Raw genomic sequence first — 22299 nt, 5'->3', positions numbered from 1 at the left:
CCCCTTCTGCTTGGTAACAGAAAATCCCCTTAGTGTGGCAGCCGCAATGCTGTAACATGCCAGGCTGAACGGGACATTGAAAAGGGACTGTGATGGATTTAAAAGAAGTACTATATTGGCTTAACCAGGCAATACTTCGATGGTTCTGGTTTCCCCTGGCTCTAAACAGGGACAGTGCTGGCTTAGGATGTGGGGATGGCACATAGCGTACTCATGTTCGTAGAGATGTGAAGATAAAGGAGGTGCCTTTGTGCACGTGTTCTTTTTATGGCTATTGTTCCAATCTATCGAGAGTAATGTTGATCCCATGCTTTCCTCTTTCAAAATGCAGAAGGAAGCAATGTCATCTTTAACTACTCAGAACAAAAACTTCCTGGGTGGCACCTTTGTGCCTCTTGTTTTCAGTATGGATTGCTTGTGAACCCATATGTTTTTAACTTTGCATTTGGACCTTACAAAATCAGGCCAGTGGCTGAATGCCTGCAAGCTGAATATTCTGTAACCCATCGAATTAGCAGTATATGCCTAGCATGTCTGTATTCATATAAACAGGATGAAAAATGTCCCAAGGATGGGAAACACGTTGTTCTCTCCCAGCCATAAGCATTCCAATGTCAATTCTGTGTAATTTGCATGGTTCAAATATAGTGGGTAGGGGTGGCGGGAAGCCCTGGAGAGTATTTGATATTTATTTGGCATCCTTGGCACAGAGACTGAAACCCAGCCAATGTAATCATCACTCTTAAAATAAAGCTTAGTATAAATCAATATTATAGAGACCAAAGATGTATGCCCCCACTGCACTTCTATAAACCCAGCAGGCATGCTTCCTAATGTTCCCCAAGCTTTGTGTATTTCTCAGCTTTCAATAGAGCCCTTTCTGACAGAATTTTTCACTGCCCAGCTCTTCACACAGTCGTCATGTTGATTTATTTTCAGCTCCAGTGTCAGTGGCCCAGTGTGCAAGGGAAAAAAGAAACCTTTTAGCAGGCCATCCTTTGTAAGGCAAAAGGCTACTACCACCGAAATATTCTGCCTGCCCACAGCCATGATTAAATTCAGGAAACTGCTCTGGTATAAACTTCCACGTGTATCAGTTAGGCTAGACACAAATGCCAAAAAGCATGCATCAAGTTTTTCCATTGCAGCGTGCCATCATGGAGCCATTTATTTTGCAGCAAAAGCATTTAAAGGAATCCTGGGTACTTAAATGAATATTAATCAGTACAGCTTTCATTTTGTATCCCTGAATTTGCAGCGTTGGGAAGCTGTCTCTATACAATGAGTTCTGCTTTCCAAGTTTCCCAAGGGGAGGAAAGTCTTGAGTGTACTCTTCAAGAACGTCTGAAAATTGTCTCAGTGGTCCAACTTCTCTTCAGCACTGGAGATGAAAGTTCTGTTCCAAGAGGAAGAGGTATTTTCCCTATAGGACTAATCAACTCATGTCCAGCCTTAACAGCTAACAAAGTACTGCATTTATGAGAGTGCTCATGCTGTTCCTCCCTGGCCCAGGTGTGCTGCGAATGTCATATTGAAAAGAAAAGCTAGAGATCTGGCTGTCTGGTTTTTCTTGATGTCAGCTGAGGCAATCATATTTGTAAGGCAAGCTTCACTTGCTGCAGACTCTTCTTTTTGTCATAACAATGGCGGAACCAGGCTCCGCATTTAAACACACACTAGTTTCCTCTCTAGCCTCCCTCTTTCTCTTCCTTTAGAGTGCTCAGCATTTCATCTTTCAAGTTGAAATTCTCAGGCTTGTGACCTTCACAACTGGGCCTTTTTAGTGTTTGAACAAATGCAGCCAATGATCTAAAGTAAACTTTAATGTATTACCAGAAAAGCTTGGGCCTGTTGCAGTGGGCAGGCCAGGCAAACAGCAAGATGTATCCCCGATGTCAGCTGGCCCCATATATTGCCCCATGTATTTTAAGATGCAGCAGGTGGGTAGATGGAATGTAGGGCCTCGCTTCCAGAACTGGGACAGAATTGAGACAGTACCCAAAAATGAATGGCTTCTGAAATGGATGTGAGCTTGCAGTGTGGGACTGGGGGAAAAATTTGAACCTTTATAATCAGAGTAGCAGCAAGTAGGAGTATTAGGTAAGGGAGGGGCAGGGGTTGATTTCCATCTCTCCTTGGCAGCAGACATGAATACTAGCATACAATATTCACCTTTGGTATCAACGTTAAAAAATGTGACCAAACACAGGGAAGAGCCTTGCTGAAGATTCAAGGTCTGAAAAAGCCCAACAGTGACAGTCTTAGAGCTCAGCCTTTCTTAGGGTATTAAAACAGAGGTTGAAAGATGATTTCTTATAACTGAGTATCTCAGGAGGTCCAAAAACTCTACAGGTTCTTTAGTTTAGTAGAGAAGAACATGACTAGCTGTATAGAAACCATCTTGTGATCAAAATTTCTTTAAAACGATGGTGATTCTAAGGCAGAACAAAGTAATGAGGGGGATGGTGGATTCCCTCTCTGCAAGACTTTCATCTTAGGCCTGATGCCTTTCAAAATGTCTCACTGTAGTCAAACCAAAGTTATTTTCTTAAGAGTAATTTGGTTCATGTTCTGTGAGTATGATATACAGGAAATCGGATTAGATGACCCTGTGGCCTTCAGTCTGAATCCAAATATGTAGAGTGAAAACCTCTTGCATTTGCTGAGTGTCTTCAGCTTCAAGACATTACCTGTTTATGCTGCAAAGCTATCTGTGGCTTTGCAATTGATGTCCTTATTGCTTTTACTTGGTGAGGGGAAGACAATGGGATAAATGATAGAGATCTGCATTTAAAATACTACATAGAGCTGTGCTAAACTGCACACTTTATACTTGGCGCACACAAAAACAATCTAGTAGCAGCACAGTGAGGCTGTACAACTTGGGTTGCTGCAGGCAATGTAAGTAAAACCTGATAAGACCTTTTTTTTTTTTTTATTGGGCATGCTTAAAACAACCTTGTAATCCCTTATAGGTCTTGTCTCGTTTAAGCAAGTTCAAAGCTATTGACTTTAATTGAGTTACTCTTGCTTTACAATAATGTAAATGAGATGAGAACTTCCCTTCCTCATGGCCCTGGTTTATATTACAGCAAAATAGCCAAGTAGACTTCATTTAGACTTTTGAAACAGAAAATCTCTGGTAAAATTCATTCTTAAGTTTATGTAATAACTCCAAGGCACATCTTGTTACTGTATGTTTTCAAAGCAATTAAAGGAGCGCTTATAGGAAATTGGTTTATTAACCAGTGTTTGGTATCCTTTTGAAAACACATATAGCTGAAGTTATTCATTTATAAATCCTGCATAATAGGAACAACTTTTTTTTTAAATTCAGACTTGGCTTTGGTACATTTTAGTCTATGACTAATTTTCTAAGTCAGATATTCGTATCACACAGGGCCTAAACTAAAACAGACCAAAGGGGATCCCAGCCTGGATTTCCCTGATCTAAGAAACTATTTTTGGTCCCTGCCAATTCAGAAATGAGTTTTAATTGCCAAAATGTGTGCACTACAGCTTGTTACTTGATCAGCAAAAATATTAATGCCCTGTGGAATTTTAGGTTAAAGGGGCAGCTTACAGCAGTCATCCCTATAGTATAACACACCAGCTGTGTCCCTTCATTTTAAGTTGCCAATTATTCCTTGTGTAATAGCCCTAAAAAGTCCTTCAGAAAATTGCCCCCAAGGTTCCCTTTCATGCTCTAGCTGAGTAGTTTGAAGCAGACAAGTAAAGCTCAGCACATCTCCGGGGTGTTCTGAAGTTGAGCCATGTTTTAATAAAGATTGACATTTTCAAACAGTATAGGGAAGTTAATGCCCAACTCCTATTGCTTTTCAATTGAAGTTGGATACCAAATTCTCTTTATGCTCCTATGGAAATTCTAGCCTAATTAAAGATTGAGAGAGTTAGTGTAAGAGGAGGCTCTTTGAAAAGTCAGTGAGGGGCATAGGGAGACAGTTTTTAAACCTTCTAAATGATTTTTTTTAAGCTTTCTAAATGATTTTTCCCCCAAACTTCAGCAAAGTTTTGTTCAGAAAAATTTCGCATACTTAGCTAGAGGAGAGGTTAAAACTGGGCCTGTAATAAGAAGTTAACTTATGTTTTAACTGTGAAAGAATTATAAATTCTCCATAATGAGCTTGGACTGTGTAGTACTCTTTTGTTTAGCTTATTTTTGTGTTAACTTCTTGATTCTTTTGCTTCAGGAAAGGGAGAGTGAGAAAACAAATAGGCGATCCTTTTGCAATTTCATTAGAGTAATCCTCTTACATTCAAGCCTTGTTCCACGGTTACAGCTTTTAACTTCGGGATAGGCAGCTGCAGAGAAGAACAAAAGGAGAGCAAGAAGTGGAAGCAGAGCAGGAACAATTATGAATTATACCTTAGGTTATTAAACTCATCACTTTCCACCTCTCACATTGGGGATCATCTTAGTCAATAGCTCTCATGGGCCCCATCTGGCAGAATCAGTCCTATCAATTCTTTAGCTTTGCTCACATCCATCTTTTGTTCAGCAACAGAACCAAACAAGGTGTATATACTTGCAAAGTGTTTTCGGGTCATAGAAACTTCCAGCTTTAAACCCTGTAGCCATCCTGACTAAACACATGCTTTGTGTATTAGGAGTGGAAGCTAGGCTCACTTTTGGCTATCCTGTTGCTGCGGATGCTAGCAGCTTCTTGTCCATCAATGTTCTTTCTTCCTGGAGTAACTCCCCCTGCTTTATAGTTAGCAGCCTCTGCGGTCTGGAGTTAGGTGATGTTATGCTGGTCTTATTCCCCCTCCTTCCTCCTGCCTCAGCTGCTATCATTGCTAAATAAAATTCGTATTACAAAATAATGAGTTTCCTAAAGCATTTCAAGCAGGTAATAACCTGCTGGATACTTTAGAGTTCACACCTCTGCTTTCTCTCAAAAGCAAGATTTTGTATTAGGACTTTGTCACTGCAACAGTGTTGTGAGTCACTGCAGCCTATTTCTGGATGCCGTGGGCCTGCAAGTGTGTAGGGAGCAAAGGATCAGCTTTGGTAGAAATGGACTTCAGTTTACTCAGTAGCATTTAGAGGGGCACATTACACTTTGACAGTGCAGTCCTATGGAGAATAATGTGATTGCACACTGTATGGGGTTCTGTATGTGGGTAGCATCTGACACTGCTGCTCTCTTCTACTTTACCCTGTATACATCTCCTTCTTTCCTGGTCCTTCCCACTGAGTTAACGCTTCCCATCTTGCTAGACTGGAAAGTATTACAGGCTTTATGCAAAGTGCGTGTTCAGAAAAACTGTCCATTTGAAATTTTGGCATATACTTCTCTATTTTCTCTGCTCCAGAATTCAGTACAGCTGCAAAGACCATGTGCCCGTGTTTTTTTCATAGCCTCTTTGCTTTCTGTCTGTACCCTGGTTACACCAGATGACATGAAGATGATCTGTGGAAGTGTGCCTCTGCTAGCAAAGTAGTATTGTTAAAAGTAATAGTTTGTACATTAACCTGGGTATCTCCAAGCATTAGTCATCTAAGAAATATTCTCCTCCTATGAAGGAGGTGATAGCACAGTATACAGGAGGAGGAAGAAAGGCTTACTTAGAGAAAACTATTTCCTTGATGCCAAAGAATGAAGAAAACTGAGAGAGCAGATAGCCTGTCCTAGGCTATTAATGACAGACCATGCTTCACTTCCCTGTTGGACTGTGGGTGGATTTATGCTGCATAGTGTGGCTAAATCTACTGGCTTGTATACCAGCTAGCTTCCTTAGATTTGTAAAATTAACTTGGTCAGAGCTCATTGCTCCCGCAGCACTGAGCTTCTTTTGGCAAGTGAATTAGTTCAAGTCTCTCTATAGTTTATAGCAGCCTACAGGATAGATAACCCTGTATTTGTATCAGCACCATGGGTACAAATCAGGGGTAGTGTCTCTGTGCTCTGCTAAATATTCCCCCCCCCCGCCCCCACCATCATGAAATATACACATACAACCCCTTCTGCTTCAAAGACTTGCTTCCATTGGCAGATATAACCATGTATGAGGGTGAAGGAGGTATTGCAGGGGGGTTTTTTCTTTTGGTTTCTTTGCTTGTCTGAATTATTAATCATCCTTTAGGGTGGGTTGTTTTGTCATAGTTTTAAAGAGTACAGTTAAAGGGAAAAGCAGGTACAGCTGAAATGTGGTCAGCATGAGAAGGCTGAGAAACTTGTCAAGTTCTTTGGTATGGTCTGCCTTTACTAGGTCTTCCAAAGTTTTTACCGCAATGGAGTGCGAGATTGGAATTCGGTGAATTTTAGTTTGACTAGTGGTAGAGCAAGAGATGTTTTCCTGCTGGGAGTCGAGAGCGTACAGAGCAGCTTTGCTCTCACTTTTTTTTTTTTTTTTTTTTTTCTCGATTCCTTTATGGTCTGAATGAGTGGAGAGGCAGCCCAACAACGATGTGTGCCTCTGAGGGCTGCTTTATTTCTCTTGCAACAGGATTGGAGAGACAATAGAGGGAAATTCTCCTGGAACACTCCAGAGAAATCTGTGCTTGCAGGACAATTAGAGTCCCCAGATACATTTCAGCCGACCCACTATGTATGTTGTCATGGTACATGATCAAAGCTAGGTGGGTTAGCAATGCTGTGAATTCTCATAAACTCATGTTTCACAGATGGAGCTCCAGTGTCTTGTAGGGACAGCTATCAAAGTCATGATATCTAGGTATTCTGTTGTAACCTCAGTCTTTTTAGCGTATCACCTAATTTCACAATGAACCAGGTAGATATGGCTGTACTGAGATGCTGTGGCTCCTCAAAGTACTTCCTGGGCTGGAATTCTGGATGATCATCAAAAAGGACAGGCAACCAACTCAGGAACTGCAGTACTGCTTAGCCAGCCAACAAGAAGTGGCAAAAACTCAATAATGGCAATGTCTTCCTTCCTCCTACAGTCACAGAAGTTCAACTAATTCCTTTTAGCTCCATTAACATGCTCTAGCTTTCAGCATGAGCACTCAGCATGTTTGTAATGGCTAGGATATATCTATCATCACCTCATGAGTCAAAGTATTTGTATTAACCTGTGGATTTTCTTGGTTTTCTTTATGGAAGTACTGAAGAGAGTTATATTCCCTCTCTTAGTCTGTCTCTTAAATAGAGGCACTCTTCCTTCCTGCTTTTGAGTGTCTCTTCAGCAGGTAAAGAGAAGCTTGTGTTCCTGTCTGTCTTTCTGCTGTTGGTTCTAGGGATGCTCTGCTATATTCTCCATTTCTGCCTTTCCAGTTTAGGACCTTCAGGAAATGGAGGTCAGAGCCAAGGGCAAACCAAGGTGTGGACAAACCACAGATCAGGTTGTGTTCCTATATCTCAGCAAAAGCAGAAGATCCTCCCTCACAGTCCAGAACTTCTAGTTCTTGCTTGCGGCTGTTGAAAACCAGCTAGTCTTCAAATGATAGCCAGCTTATTTCCAAAAGAGAGAGAGGCCAATGACTGTGTTCATAAATGTCATAAAAGCAAGCGACAGGATGTGTTTTTATTCTCACCTGTCATCCTGGTCTTCACAAACAGTTTTGAGGTTCTGAAAAATCTGGGCACTACTTTAGCTTTCTGGGGAGATCTTTGCAATTTCTGCTCTTTCTTAGGTTGCATGAGGGGCTTGCCTTTTATTTTGCTCCCAAAACTAAGCCAAACTCAGTCCCCAACCTCCTCTTCCTCACCCCCAGTGTTTATTGCACTGTACTCTGACCAGGTGCTGTGACTGAGTGCCAAGCTGCTTTTCAGCTAAGAAGTAAATGATGGAAACAGTCGCAAGTAAAACCTCAGGAAAAATGTTGTGCAGTTTATTTTCCTCTCTCCAGTGTGTATTTTTACTTGTGTCAGGGTTCCAGATATCTCTGGATAGGAACTACCTTTCTAAATTGTGTTCTCATTTGCAAAAGCTATCGGAGAAGATTACCAGGGATAGGTCTTCCACCTAAACTCCAATGCTTGCTTTCTGCCTCTTGCCGACTTTCCTTCACTAGTGATGTAAATTACTAAGGAGGCAGGGTAGGGTTTTTGTTTGTCAGGTACTGTAGCTGCTTTTTAGAGGCAAAATTGATCATCTTGGAAGGTCAAAAGGATTATCTCTCTTCTAATCCCAAAAAAGAATTTTTCAGTATGACAGTTTAAGTATTTATCCTATCATTTTCTGTAATGAGATTGATGACAGTCTTAAAATGTATTTTACAAAGTACACCTACAGTGAAATTGAATCTGGGTTTGTGTTTCCTCATCAGCTAGAATGCCCTGAACTCTCACCACAGTCTGGATGCTTGAAGCCTGCAACTGTCCCTCTTTCATTGCTGGGGAAGGAATTAGGCAGCAGCTGGAGGTATCTCCTAGAGTAAGTCAGAGGTGGAGCAACCACTGCCAGTGTAGCAGTTCTGGCTGCTGCCTATCCACTAATTTCCATGCACTAAAGTGTTTTATTCTTGGGAGGAAGAAGGCTCATGCCTCAGCCTCATTTCAGCATCATTTCAGCTTACTCTATTGGCACACTTGTTACAAATAGAGACAACTGACTGTCTTAGAGCAATTCTTGGAGAATTATTCTCCTTTAGAAAAGATTTCTTCCCTGGCCCTTCATATCACTGAGGACGAACTCCTTTCTCACTGCTGCTGCCGCAGAGCACCAGATACTCAGATACTGCTTAAACAGGATGACATAACAGTGCTTGTTCAATAATGGCTTGAAATCAAATGGCAGCATTCTCTACTCCGGCATCCTCAGCTGTTGTTTTTTCTCATCTTCTTTTCTCTGATCTTTTTTTGTTGTTGTCCACAGAAGGAAAATGTGAGCCAAATAACGTCAAACTTGTAATATCAGAATGAATAAGAAATGTAGCAGAATGAAGTTGCCAGTTCTGTAGTATTGCTTATTAATGGATTTGTGGTGCTTGTCTACTGTGGAATTCTTGTATATAAATCAACCATGTGAAAAGCATTAAATATGCTGCAAATACAGCACAGGAGTTAAGATCATATAAATAGACACAGTAAGAATGTTGCCTTATGCCAAGGACATTTTCAAATAGTAAATGTGTCTTGCATTAAATGAATTTATTCCCGTTCTGAAGTTTAGGTGGTGTTATTGCAGAATCTACCATGATAGCTGGCATTCATGGCTCTCCTGTTGGTAATTTCAGTGGGAGCCCCAGAGTCAAAAGGACCATCGAGATTGCCGCTTGTGCTTTAAAGGGGATCCTTTCAGAACTAGGCCTAGTTTCAGCAATGAATGTCGGGAGAACCTGAGCTGTTGAGGGTATCGGTCTCCAGGACTCTCTTGGCACCTCTTGTTAGTGTGAAAGGATATTTTTAGAAAAAGTTAATCTCTCTCAAAATAGCTCAACTAGAAGGAGGAGATTGTAAGGCATGCATACTTATCCTGCTTTAAATATGGCATAGTGTGTGTATGACTCAGGAAGCAGCTCTGGCTCCTTGGCATGTGCTTGACTGTTGATGAAAGCACCCCACTCCTCTGGGGGCCTGTGCTTCCTGTCTTCCAGGTTCTCTGAGCCAGACCCCAGCCACACGCTGGAGGAGCGAGTGGTGCATTGGTACTTCAGCCAGTTGGACAACAACAGCAGCAATGACATCAACAAGCGGGAGCTGAAGCCCTTCAAGCGTTATGTGAAGAAGAAAGCTAAGCCCAAGAAATGTGCCCGGCGTTTCACTGACTACTGTGACCTCAACAAGGACAAGTCTATCTCACTGCAGGAGCTGAAGGGCTGCTTGGGAGTAAGCAAGGAAGGAGGTAAGTGCTTTTCCTTTTCCATGAGAATAAAGGACTTGCATGGAGTTAAAGCAAACTCAGGAATCAGTTTCCTAGCAGGTGATTCAAAAGCACCACAGTTCACGTGAGAAAATAGGTGGGACTAATATCCTGCCATGCAAATGTAGTTCATTATTTATGTTATGGCTCTGTCTTAAAGCGAGTATCACAGACATTTGTGCTAAACACTATACAGATACAAGTCAAAAAACTGACCCTTGCCCAGAACTCTGCTTATACTCTATAAGTCCTTGGAAACTGTAGTTCAGATCAAGTCCTTTCGGAGTAATATACTGCTAACCATATTCTGTTGTCTGAAACACATAAGCTGGATGATGTATGAGCCAGCAGACGCAATCCTTCTCCAGAGATCCTGTTGACTAACAGAAATAATATTTATTTTCATTGCTAAATCTAGCATGCAGGAGAGTGGATGACGCAGAGAGAAGAGCAACTCAGAAAGAAAGTGCGGGACTGTACTGTTGCCTTTTTTCAGGGTTGAATTGCACCTTAAGATTGGGAGAGAAATAAGGCATGTCAATAACAAGGGTTTTTTTCTTCTGTTTAGTGTCTGAGCAACCAACCCACCCTCCTTCCTTTTCCTCCTCTTTCATCTTCACCTCATCTTCTGCTGGGATCTGGACCAAATCGATATTTTTGGAAGTTTTATGAATTGAAACTGTTCAACCCAAATTCAGTAATTATCAGTCCTTCTTGACTGTGGACAGATTTGCTTGGCAGGAGAAGGCAAACAGGGAGATTCCAGGGGACTAATTTCCTGTGCAGGTGTTTTGGCTCTGTGGACAGCTCTTGTTCTAACCATCACGTTGGTTGGGAAGGGTGGGTAGCTTTCTTCAGGTTTAACCTTTCCTGAGTTCCTTTACTCAGGTTTAGCACAAGTAGGAAGGGAGTCAGTGCATTTGGGTATTGGGAAGTTGCCTTTTCTAGGTGTTTTGCAAACATCTTAGAATAATAAACCTGGCACATTACTCATCAGCTGTGAGAAGCATTCAGTTTCCCTGGCTCAGTGGAAGCTTTTTCTTAGTCATCAGTACCTTACTGAGGAATGACATATCAAAATAGCAACTCTGTTCCTTAATTTTATTGCCTTCCCAATAAGATGAATATGCCAAATGAGTTCTGTTGCTATTTGGCCTGGAATAAGACTCTCTGGAATCTGATGCCATGGCTAACTGACTTTTCAGAATTCAGTTTATGGAAGGGGGGGAAAAAAAAAGAGAAGAAAGAAAATGAAAATCTTTGATCCAGAGTGAAGGGAAAAGAAAGCAGCAAGTGAGACATGTTGTTGTGTCTGATTGCCAAACTGTTTGCTGAGAACACAGCCCGACCTTTCATGATTTCTTTCACTGCATGAGGACAGGATTATGTGTGCAAAAAGGGGCTCCAACCTTGTATCACATGGTTTCACATACCTGCTAGGGACCCAACAAGCCTCAGGGATCAAAGATAAATGGACAAGTTACATGGGAGGGGAGCCCTCGGGAGAAATGACTGGGGAAAGTAATACAGAGGGCTAAAAAGCAATGCAGGGAGCAGATGCTAACAAGTAGAGAATAACTGAAGGAGCAGACTCTAGAGATGCAGTAAGCAAGCTTGTGATGGACCTTTTTAAAGGAGCCATGAATTTGTGAGGCGGTAGATGACATGTTTACCCTGCTTTCTATTCACAAGAACCTCTCAATTAAGAAATAGTCAGTAGCTTACTCCTTCTTCAACTTCCCCTTATCCCAAAACATGGATGCATGCAGTCCGTGTGTTTCCTGTCTATATTTCTTTCTCCATACCATGGCCTCCACACATCTGCTTGGGTTGTGGTTCAAGCCAAGAGCTGGTTGGGAATCTTTTTGATGACATACTTTCTGTTGTAAAGTGCCAGTCAGATGAAACCAAAACTTTTTATAGAAATGTTTATGGTTCAAAAAAGCTACGTTGGAAAGATTTTTCTGGTCTGGGTTGGATGAAGAGGGGTTTGAGGGAGGCAGAGGAACACCAACATTTCCCCTTGATGTGCTTCATCACTAGCGCACTTGCCTCAGCTGTTTCAAATCCTTCTTGGTATCCCACAGCATAAAGACTAGAATGGGGTGGGTCATCATTCCAAGTGGTTGTGCCTCCTGCTAGGCTAATTGAACACTTGTACTGATTTTGAAAATAAAACTTAAAGACAAAATTTGTAGGGTTTGGGATGATGAGAATTACAAATGTTAACGTTTCTGCATTTTTGTCAGTTTTTTACTTCTTGATTTTGTTTCTTTTTTTCTGGACAGTTCCATCCAAACATGGAAATAGTGTTGCTTGGTGGAAACACAAGACATAAATCAGCACTGTTATATGCCTCTTGGGCACTAGGTAGACTAAACAAATAAGATTTATGTGGGAGAATTCAGCAGGGATATTCATAAGGACAAACCTGAATCTGAGCTGTTTTCAGCTTAGGATCAAATCTGTCTGAGATGCATATTTCTATTGTTCTTCCCCTCCTCGGCAGGTACTTGATCCGTATGGTCACCTAATATGTTTGCACTGCCAGCCAGTGGCTCTTCAGTGAGGAAAACCTCTGCCCAGTCAGTCATCAGCCATTCCTCTTTTCCATCCTTATGATAACCCAGGAAATTGCTGAGGAGTCCAGTAGGTCTGGCCACTTTGCACAGCTCTTTCCACTCTGCTTAAATCAGATGCATTTCCATCCGGGGCAACTCTGATGGAGAAGTGTCATTCTCAGCAATCAGAATGGAATAGGCACCAAGAGTCAGCTTTGAATGGCTTGCAGAAACCTGCAAATTGTTCCTTAAACTAAGGCAGAACAGATGGAGGGCTTGTAGTTTATAGTGTACCAGAAGCAGTCTTTGCCTTCATTTGATCAACGATTATCTGTTTGAAGGATTGTGGAAGGAAAACAGACTGATTTACAACCTGTTAAAAGTTAGCATTCATCAATGCAGTCTGCACAGCCTGAGTCAAGGGGGGAACCATCTGTGATGAAAGGACAAATTTAGCTCTATGCATCAGTTCAAAGACATGGTCCTTGAGAGGAGATGGACACGTGTTGCAAAGCTTTGCTGGAAAGTTACTGAACGCAAGATTAATTGGAGTCTAGTGATCTCAGAACTGTAGATCTGAGCAAGGCTTATACTAATTGTGCTGGCTGCAGAATGTTGGAGTTCAGTTTTACCTCTATATTCTTCCAAGTTTAGAGGACAAAGTCAGCATGTTGTGCATGCCCAAAGAGCAGCTAAGGGATTAAGCAGGGAAGAAGTGTCCTTCTGCCAGATGAAGGGAAGTTTCCTTCTGCCAGTTCATATCCTATGATTCCTTTGCCATCCAAAGGCTTGTCAGACTGGAGGTGCTGGGTATGTTTCACAGGCCGTGAAGACTTCTGGGGTGGAACCCAACAGCTCTCTGTGGCAACAGCCAACCGTTAAGAGTGCAGTTCAAAAACAGGATCAAAATGTCTTCATTAAAAGTGCAGGATGGGTTGATTAAACAGCATGTCACTTTCTACTGGAGTTGAGCAAATACACCAGGAGGAAGAAAAAATTTTGAAGAATATAAACAGATTTAATTTGGTGATGTTCAGGACCCTTCTTTTTGGTCTCTGCAGTAGTGATAGATTTCTGTATCCTTGTAGGAAGGGTGATATTCTATCACTGTTATGCAAGCAGCTGTGAGGGAACAGTTAGCAAGGAGCGGTCATCTGGGAAAGGCCTCTACTGAAGAGATTTACTATGTGGCCTGGTGAATTATGAAGAACAACTAGTTATGGTAGATAGCTGATGTTAGTCTGAGAGGCCGTAAGAAAGCTGTAAAATACCATTTGTTGAATACAAGCAGGTAATGATTCAGTTAAACCTGTAATTCAGATTATATTTAATTAATGAATGTAAACAAGTTCACTCATTCAGTGCTTGTTTTTGTTTGCTTTGTTCAGATATCCCCCTTTGGAGCTCAGTTGGGGTGCTGTAGTTTATCATCTTTAATCTATCAGAAATTCACCTGAGTGTTAGTACCGATCAGGACGTCAGTGTTGTGTTGAGGACACAAGATATAGGGCTCTTGGTAGCGTGTTTCTGCACCTGCCCAATAAGTCAGAGGAATAGATTCTACCTATGGAAAACTGCTAGAGTGTCTTTGGGGCTTTTCCTTCTGAAAGATATCTGGCCTGATACAGTGTAGCTAGAATTGCTGCGCAAAATAGCATATCTGTGGGGCTGAGCAAATACTTTGCATTATGAGACTTACTAAATGATGGGAATGTGACTTGGCACTTCACTGTTATCTCTGTAATACCCAAGTGCTTCCCAGGCATACTTCAGTAACCTGCTGTCACTATCTGCCATATTTCTTCTGTCTCATATCATCTTTATGCTCAGTGCAATATTGTGTTTTGGTAGGGTTTTGTTTTCTGTAGATGTGCATGTTGGCCTGTGTTTATACTGAAGGCAGCTGACTGAAGATGATATTCTTTGCCATTGGAGTGAAAAGTGATGAGCTTCATGGTAGTCTTTAGTTTTCCTGCATGGATGTGTCTGGGACAAGCCCATAGAAAGCTCAGAGCTTTGTGATAGAAAGGTCTGTTGTCCCAGCCTTGAGCCCACCTGTCATTTCAGAACTTCAGTATCAATTTAGGTGAAGTTTCCCATGCCTTTCTGAAGACAAATGAGTCTCAGTCAAAGCAACACACAGTAGTCTTAGCTGCCTTGGGTGCAAAAGCTTTTTCCTGTTATGTTCTTGTTTACACGTGCAGGCTGCTTGAACTGAGAAGGGGATTAAGTACATTCCACCAAAACCTAGCCAAAGCCATAGCTTGTTTAAATTTGGAAGGGGCGGGAAGTAAAGCTTTGAGAGCTACTGAAGCCAGCTTTCAGCCAGATCTGAATAGTACCGTAGTGGCAGCAAAGATGAGTGAAAACCCTAGCAAATGAGGAGACATTTTGCTGCACGTATACTGAGTAAAAGGGAGATGGTTTTGTGCCAGGCGGCCTCTAACACCAAGCCTTAGTAGCTGTGAAAAGCCAAGAAGGAGTGAGACAATTTCTGGAAAAGAAAGCATGTGATGTCATTTTAAATTCATGTGGTGTTTCATGGTTGGGAAGGGGTGGGAGGGGGCAGGGAAGGAATTGGAAAGTCTGCTTCTGTGTGCACCCAAATATCGGGCGGGTGAGTGGGGGCCTGGAAAAGCACTTCAGAGAGCCGGTGACCAAAACTGTGTGTTACAGAGCAGCACCCTCTAGGGGCCTCTGTATTACTTGGCAGCCAGAGGAAAAGCCCAGATCTGCAAGTGTCCAATAAGCTAAAGGACAGAGAGACTCATAAAGATCCTGGACTTTTATTGCCAGACCCCTGAGTGAGTCCCAATTAGCTCTGGAAGAATCTAACTTTTGGCAACAGAGCCCTGTTTTTTATATACAGGCGCAGAAATAAGTTAGCAGTGGTTCCTCTGATCTTGCCAGGACAGATGGCTGATATGAGGCTGGTGTTCAGGGGCCTTGAAATAACTTACCACATTTATATGGTTCCTCTTATTAACAATTTCTAAAGCCAACAGGTTTTACTTTGTGATCTATTTTAAACTCAGTCACCACCACCTTTCTTCCCCCTCTTCTTTTCCTTTCCAGTGATTCCATTTCCTTCTTATAGTGCAGCTTCCTGTCTTCCCGGGATTCTTTCCCATTCTCCTACCATTTCTTTAAGTTTCTTCTTATCCTTCTCTTGCACAGAGCAAAGTGTTGGGTTTTTTTTTTTTTTTTTTTATTGGGTGTGAGCACCTGTATGTATTAGTGCAAGTAAAATTACTTAGATGTGTGAAGTAAGCTGTACGGTCTTGTCAGACGTACACATAAATCAAAGATAAGTCTTTTGCCTGGCTAGAGTAAAGGGTGGCAACATGCTTACTAGTTCTGGCCGGAAACAGTAGTTTCCATTTCCAGCTGATGGGCCCTCATCTGAAATCCAGACCAAGCAGATAGTAGGAAATATAACAAGCTTTCAAGAGTGCCAAGCCCCTCGGATTCCTGAGTTGCCTATACCTAGCACCTCCTAGGAACTGGTTTAATGTCAGGGTCGAAGCCCTTGTCATTAGCTCCATCTGGTGTAGGGTGCATGTTCCTACATCTCATGATGCAGTCCCAGCTGTGCAGTCTGTTCCTCCCCTTCTGCTTGATATGAGTTCAAATGTTGATTTTAGGCACCTGTTTGATCGTTTGGTCTAAGCTTTTGGTCACTAGAGAATTAGTAAATTTGGACTATCTGTATTCCCTACACCTTCACTTTACTTGGCTGCCCCCTTCTATAAGACATACACAAGGGCCTGCATTTTTCTTCTGTTTTGTTTGCCATTCACAAAAACTGTTTTTGGGACCTTCGTGTCACTTCTTGCATCCTTCCATTCTTCTTCTTCCTCCTTCCACAATTTAATTTAACTTTGTACTTGTTGCTTCTTACCCATACCAAACCTCTGGATTTCTTGAAGTTCAGATACTACAATGCAAGGTACTTAACATCTGACTTCTCAAACATGTTAGTCTGACTCTTGTATGTGAGTCCTAAGGAACGCTGGCAGCACTTGGTATGTGCGGACTCGAAGGAGCTCCTTTGTCATGCCATGGCATTTATTGCCTTTAACATGGTTCTTGGATTTTACAGGTAGCCTGAGCAGTTTCCCCAGTGGAAAAAGACAAGGCCTTAACCCCTTCAGTGAGTATCTTGTTAAAATGTTTGTTTCCTATTTCTTCTATGATAGACATGCATCCCCAAATTATTGCTCCCCTGCTCTCCTGTGTTTATGAAAAGTAATATAGAAACAGCTGGAACCCAAGGGTTCATAAGAGGTGGGAACATATTAACAGCCCTGCTGCATCAGCTCATAGTCCAGCACCATTTCTTCAGCTTTGGCAGATACTATATGGCTAAGGAATTAGCACAGGATAGAGGAACTATGGGATGAACATTCTCCTAGCCTATCCTCCCTGCTTCCAGCAAGTGATCTGTTGTATTTTTCAGGTAATTTGTTGTATTTACATTGTATTATCCTCATGGACAAGTTTGCATGAGGATTCCTCTCTGTCCCAGTTAAGGTCTGGTCTCCACCATATTTTATAGCAGTGATTTGGGCCCTTTCATCAGGCATGAAGAACAACTTTTATTTGTTTCGCTTTTAAACCTGCTGCCTCGTTGGTTTCATTGGGTGCTTCTCATTTTCTACTGTGAGAAACAGTGAGTAGTTCTTGCGCTCATTCCCCACCTGTCTTTCCCATGCCACCTGTTATTTTGTAGCCCTCCAACATATGTCTGCTTAGATGTCTTTCCATGTTGAAGAACTCCAAGTTGTTTATTTGCTTAATGATAGAAGCCTTCCCATACCTCTGCCCATCCTCCTTACCTTTCTGAGTACCTTTCTTTGTCCTGCTGTGTGTTCCTTTTGAGATGGGCTGAGCAGAGAGCTGAAGATAAGGATCAGCTAAGCCTTATGCATTGGTATAGTGATGTTTCCCGCTGTGTCCTCAGTTCTGAGCATGTGTTTGCTTTTTGACTGCCACTAAAAGTTGAGCAGAAGCATTGCAAGAGCTGTCTGTCTGCCATGGCTCCAAACTCTTTCCTACTCACTCAGAGTCCCTTAGTGTAACCCAGGTCACCCCTCTCCCCAACTCATGCATTTCATTGCATGTATAGACATTGAAGTTAATCTGCTGTTTTTATGACCCAGTCACTGAGCATTGTGAGAACAAAGTTCTGCAGTCAATTTCAGATATGATTATCCTGAATAATTTTGCACTTGTCAATATTCACCCCCCTTGGCAGGGCATGTCAAATAGCACTGATCCCAGTGAGGCCTTTCTGGTAAACTTTCTCCTTTGTGAAAGCCAAATCTGTACTTCTGCCTTCTGTTCATCATGTTTTCACCTCTTATTAATCTACAAAGAGCGCTTGCTCTGATCACATAAGAACTTTGGTTCTTTAAGAGCCTTTGATGAGGGACTTAACAAAAGCTTTCTGAAGAACCAGGTGTGGGGGGTGTGCACATCCATCTGACTGGCAAAGCGTTGCCTTTGTAGCCTCTACTGGGACACTCTAATAGCTTAGCAGAGCCCTAGAACTCCCTGCTCCAAGTATCCCCTCAGTAGATTCAGTAGCATGGTGGACTTCAGTGTGTATGGTGTGTGAAGGTCTTCAAGAATGGTTGAGCAGGGAGGCTGCTGCCTTTTGCTGTTGCAGAGATGAGGAGAGGCAGCTTGGACTCTCGTTGAATTCCTTCCTCCTTGAAGGCCTGCTTGCCTGTCAGGGAAGGAGGCCAGCTGGCTGCTGCTCAAGGGGGTCAATAGTTGCAGAGTTGCCTTAAATCAGTGGGATTCTGCATCAACCATAGCAGGAGGAAGAGGAGTGGGAGAGATGTCGGACTGGTTGTTTGTCCAGACTGCATGCCCATTCCCAAGAAGGGGGAGGGAGAGTGGTGGTTTATATTTTAAAATACATCAGTCCCTAGGGCTCTGTGTGACTCATTCAACACTGTTTTTTCAGCAAGGCTGTCTCATTAGCCCCTCGCTATTTTCAGCCTCACAGCTTACTTTGGGATCCCAGCCCTCTGCGGGCCATGGTCGCAACAGAGGCTGTACTGTATCTTACCTCAATTGGCTGTCATTTTGGTTTTAATTTGCCTTTCCCTCCCCTTTCCCTGCTTCTGTTTGTGTGTGTGTGTTTGTTTTGCCTACCCCATCCTTTTCAGTAGGCCGCCTGGTGTAGGAGCAGAAGAGGGGAAGGGAAGGCAAGAGCCAACCCAAAGGAAAGAAAGATACAGCAGCAGATGGACAGACACCTTGCTGCTTGTGAGCAAGCATGCAGCATCAGCAACATCCAACGTAGCAGAAGTGGCACCCAGAACATTTGCACTTTTTAATAATTGGTTTGGGTTTGGATATGTTTTTAATCTCTTCTCAATGCCATTATCTAATACTTGGGGGGGAGGGGGAACAACAGGATCAAGACTTTCTAAAATTGGAACAGCTACTGACAACTTAAAATTGAGTTCACTGGGACTCAAAGAAAGAGATTTTTATATACTGTATATAAATATATATGTAAATTGTACAGTTGTCTTGTACAGGGGTTGGAGTCACTGTTCTGTCCCTCCTTTTGCTTTTGAAGGCTGTTAGAGTTAGAGGGACACTTTGCATTTAATGGATACAGTAATGCAATGATTTCTGCCACTAAGCCATCCTTTATTTGCAAACTGATCTCCTTAACATCCCCATGCACATAGGAACAAGCATATCAGCATGACTTGTGTTCACAGATGTTCACACAGTGCCACAGACAGATATCAAATGCTTCCTGGGAGCAGCTGAACCCCATCAGTTCTAAGTGCAAAGCCCTTTGCAATGCGCAGGCATTGGGTTTTTGAGAGAGCACAGATTACACCTAATTATTGGTGCACTGTAGAGCTGCTTAAAGTAGGCATAGAGAAGGGTTGTATTAAGGAAATACAAAGGTAGTTTCTGCACCTGTTGCAATTTGGGCAGAAATGAATTGCAAATGCATTACTGTCCAGGCTCAGAAGACATGCTTAGCAAATATATGCCATGTCTTGGGAATCTAACACTGTAAGGACATGGGAGCTATAGGTCCTAGTAGAGTCAACAGAATGAAGTCACACATCATCTTTTCTGACAAGGTGTTCATCTATATGATGTATAACAACAAAAAGATTGAGAAGTCTGCTAAAAACAGCAAAGCCTATTGCTTTGCTGGAGAGCTAAGAATGTATTTGTCAGTGCAGAAAGACACAATCATGCTGCTGGTCCCTGAGAGTATGATTTACATGTGGTTCAATTCTACAGCTTGGGCCATGCTCACTGGTAAAGGATCATTTGCAGTAACAATTCTTGCCTTTGGTGGTTGTGAATCCCAAGCTCCTCTCCTGCTCAGTGGTATGCCTGTCTAGCTTACAGTATCCTTCACCTGATTCTCTGGAATCAGTACCTCCTGTGTTTTTCACTGCAGTGTCACTTTAAAATAGCAATGAATGCTTGGATTGAAGAGCCTATTGCTCTTGGAGGCCACAGATGCTGTTTCAACTACCAGCCATTTTTTCCTGAAGTTATTGCCTACTTAACCTTAGATGCAATTGTAAAATCCACAGTAGGGCGGGGACAGCCATATTAGCTGCCCTAGGTTTGAGCAGAATGGGTAGCGTGTGAGGGGAAGCACAGTGTTCTGCTTTGTGCATTTCCAGCCTCTGGCAGCACTTGCCCATTTGTAGGGGATGTTCAGAGCAGCTTTCCCCTTCCAGCCTGGGAATCCTTGTGCCACTCATCTCTGGACCAAGAACCTGCAGTCAGGGATGGCATCATGCCATGCTAATATGAGATCACTCCAGCAATTGCCTGTAACAGCACTGCATTACTGTAGAGATGGGGCTTGCCCCTGAAGGCTTTGCTGCTTTGGTAAAAGAAGTTGTGGCACAGCATCTTCATGCTGTGGGATGTCATTGTGATGATAGCATGAGAGAAACACATCACAGCAGGAGTGTCCTGATTCAGCAAGTTAGAGCCATGTTGCCAGAATTGAAAGTTTAAGAAAATTAACAATCTTTAAATAACTATTTAATAGTATTAATAACTCTTCCCCTGGGAAGGAGATTGGAACTGATTAAAGCATTTGACATGATTGAGAACACTCATGATCTGAAGTGTATATTTCAGCAGCACAATGTAAAGAAAAACTCTTCTTTAACAAGAGCAGCTACTGCTGCTGGATCTCCATGGTTCCTCACATACAATAGATGCATTTTTTGTGGCCTACCACCTCCCATCTTCTCAATTGCATCATCTCTTTTAAATACCTGGGACATATTCTCCGTGTGTTGAAATTATTTGGTTTAGTGTATAATTACAAATGTCCCCATCATTCACTAATCCTATTGTAGGAGGGAAGAATGAACCCAGCTGTATAAAAAAACAACTCACCTTTTCTTTATATGCTAGTTTTAGGAATTAAAAGCTCTGGCTTTTCTTTTTCTTCTTTTTTTTTTTTTTTTAATATATATGCATCCAGCCATTGGGGGAAGGCATTGCCCCACAAGACTGGGGGGAGCACAGACCTGCTAAAACTCATTGTATCTTTTCTTCTGGAAATGTCAGTAAAACAGCCAGCCCATGCTACTGTCTGTCATGTAAATCCTACTGCAGAGCTCCTCTTTGTTCATCCTTGCATCCTTCCCCTCTAAAAGGGCTGCATTCACATGTAGTTTGCAATTGAAATTGAGTAAGCTCTCCAAGGAAGCCAAACTAAGAGTGGCTGTTGATGTTAGCTTTGGCATTGGTGGTGAGGATCCATGTCGCTATGCTGAAACTGACTTTGCTAATGGATTGTGGTCCAAGGATTGTATTGTCTTCCTTTCTGCCCTTAACAGGAACAGTTTGGGTCACAGCATCCTCACTTGCTCAGTTTGCACAGTCCTCTGAGCAGCTTCTGGCAACATTTGTGCAAGGCCCAACCAGCATGATTGTGTGATGTCTGGACTGGAGTTAGGTTACTTGTTCTGTGTTTGTGTGTTGGAAGTTCACACAGACCGTCCTGGTCCCAATTCATAAAACCCATCCAATCCATTGTTCAAGCAATTTGTGCTGGTTGGCCTGCTTGTTGTCAGCACAGAGCAATGCCTCAGCTTCCCTCTTTTCTTATTGCTGTTCTTGCCAAAAACTGGCCAGTCCCCCTGGCTGCAAGGCAGGTATAATCAAATATATCCTTCTCTGGAGATGGCAAGTGTGTTCTGCTCTGCCTTGCACCAATAGCATCCTACTGAAGCTGGGACAGAGGGAGTGTCAGAGTTATACCTGAAAGCAGACCCTGGACATCTCTCCTCCTTCTCCAAGTCCTCCTGGCCTCTCCAGCTCTGCTTTGAGTGACAGCTGAAAGCAGCTGGGACAGAGAAGAGAACCAGGGATCCACGGTGCAAGTCATCTGCTCTTCCTGACAGAAGCAAAAAGCCTTCCTTTTTTTGCTGATCGTCCAAAAAGTAGAGAGTTGGAAGGAATTGCATTAAGATGGGATTCTTTTGTGGAAGGTGCTGCTTTCCACGGCCTTTTGGGGGATATGAGGGGAACTATTTCAAGCACAAGATAAAATTTATATTGAACTTAGCCTGCCCCAGCACATTTCTGTCTATGACATTGTTAGACTGAAAGGCATCTGTTTGATTTTGGTTTTGTAATAAAATAGATAACTTTGCTCCAGTGTCTTGTGGTGGTTTCTTTCTGAGTCTTGATTTCTGTCCTTCTCTCATGTCATATTCAGACTGTTACCTAGGCAGCGCTGTAGGAGAGGAAGGAAACTTTCCTTCTCCCAGGGGCCTGTGTCAGTCTTTGGTTGGGGGTTGAGTTCCTTAGAGGTTTCACTCATGTGTGTAAGCCTCCAGGTTGAACTGAAACATGCCTAGGAGTGCTGTTCTCTGTGGTTTGATGGCAGGTGCCTGAATCTGCCCAGGATGTTTTGAAA

At 42.5% G+C, this 22299-nt stretch overlaps 1 protein-coding gene across 1 annotated transcript in view; it reads left to right on the top strand.

Moving 5' to 3' along the window:
• SMOC1 (SPARC related modular calcium binding 1) overlaps nt 1-22032 on the top strand; it is a 135288-nt gene extending 113256 nt beyond the window's left edge. The window contains exons 11-12 of the mRNA XM_067295676.1: nt 9524-9771; nt 21215-22032. Coding sequence (XP_067151777.1) covers nt 9524-9771; nt 21215-21315 — 349 coding nt within the window. The 3' untranslated portion in view covers nt 21316-22032. The remainder of the gene's footprint in view (nt 1-9523; nt 9772-21214) is intronic.
• The last annotated feature ends 267 nt before the right edge of the window (nt 22033-22299 follow it).

Source organism: Apteryx mantelli, chromosome 4 (genome assembly GCF_036417845.1).
Source record: "Apteryx mantelli isolate bAptMan1 chromosome 4, bAptMan1.hap1, whole genome shotgun sequence".
Classification (NCBI taxonomy): Eukaryota; Metazoa; Chordata; class Aves; order Apterygiformes; family Apterygidae; genus Apteryx; species Apteryx mantelli.
The sequence above is the reverse complement of the archived record's forward strand: the minus strand, read 5'-3'. Positions and strand labels throughout refer to the sequence as shown.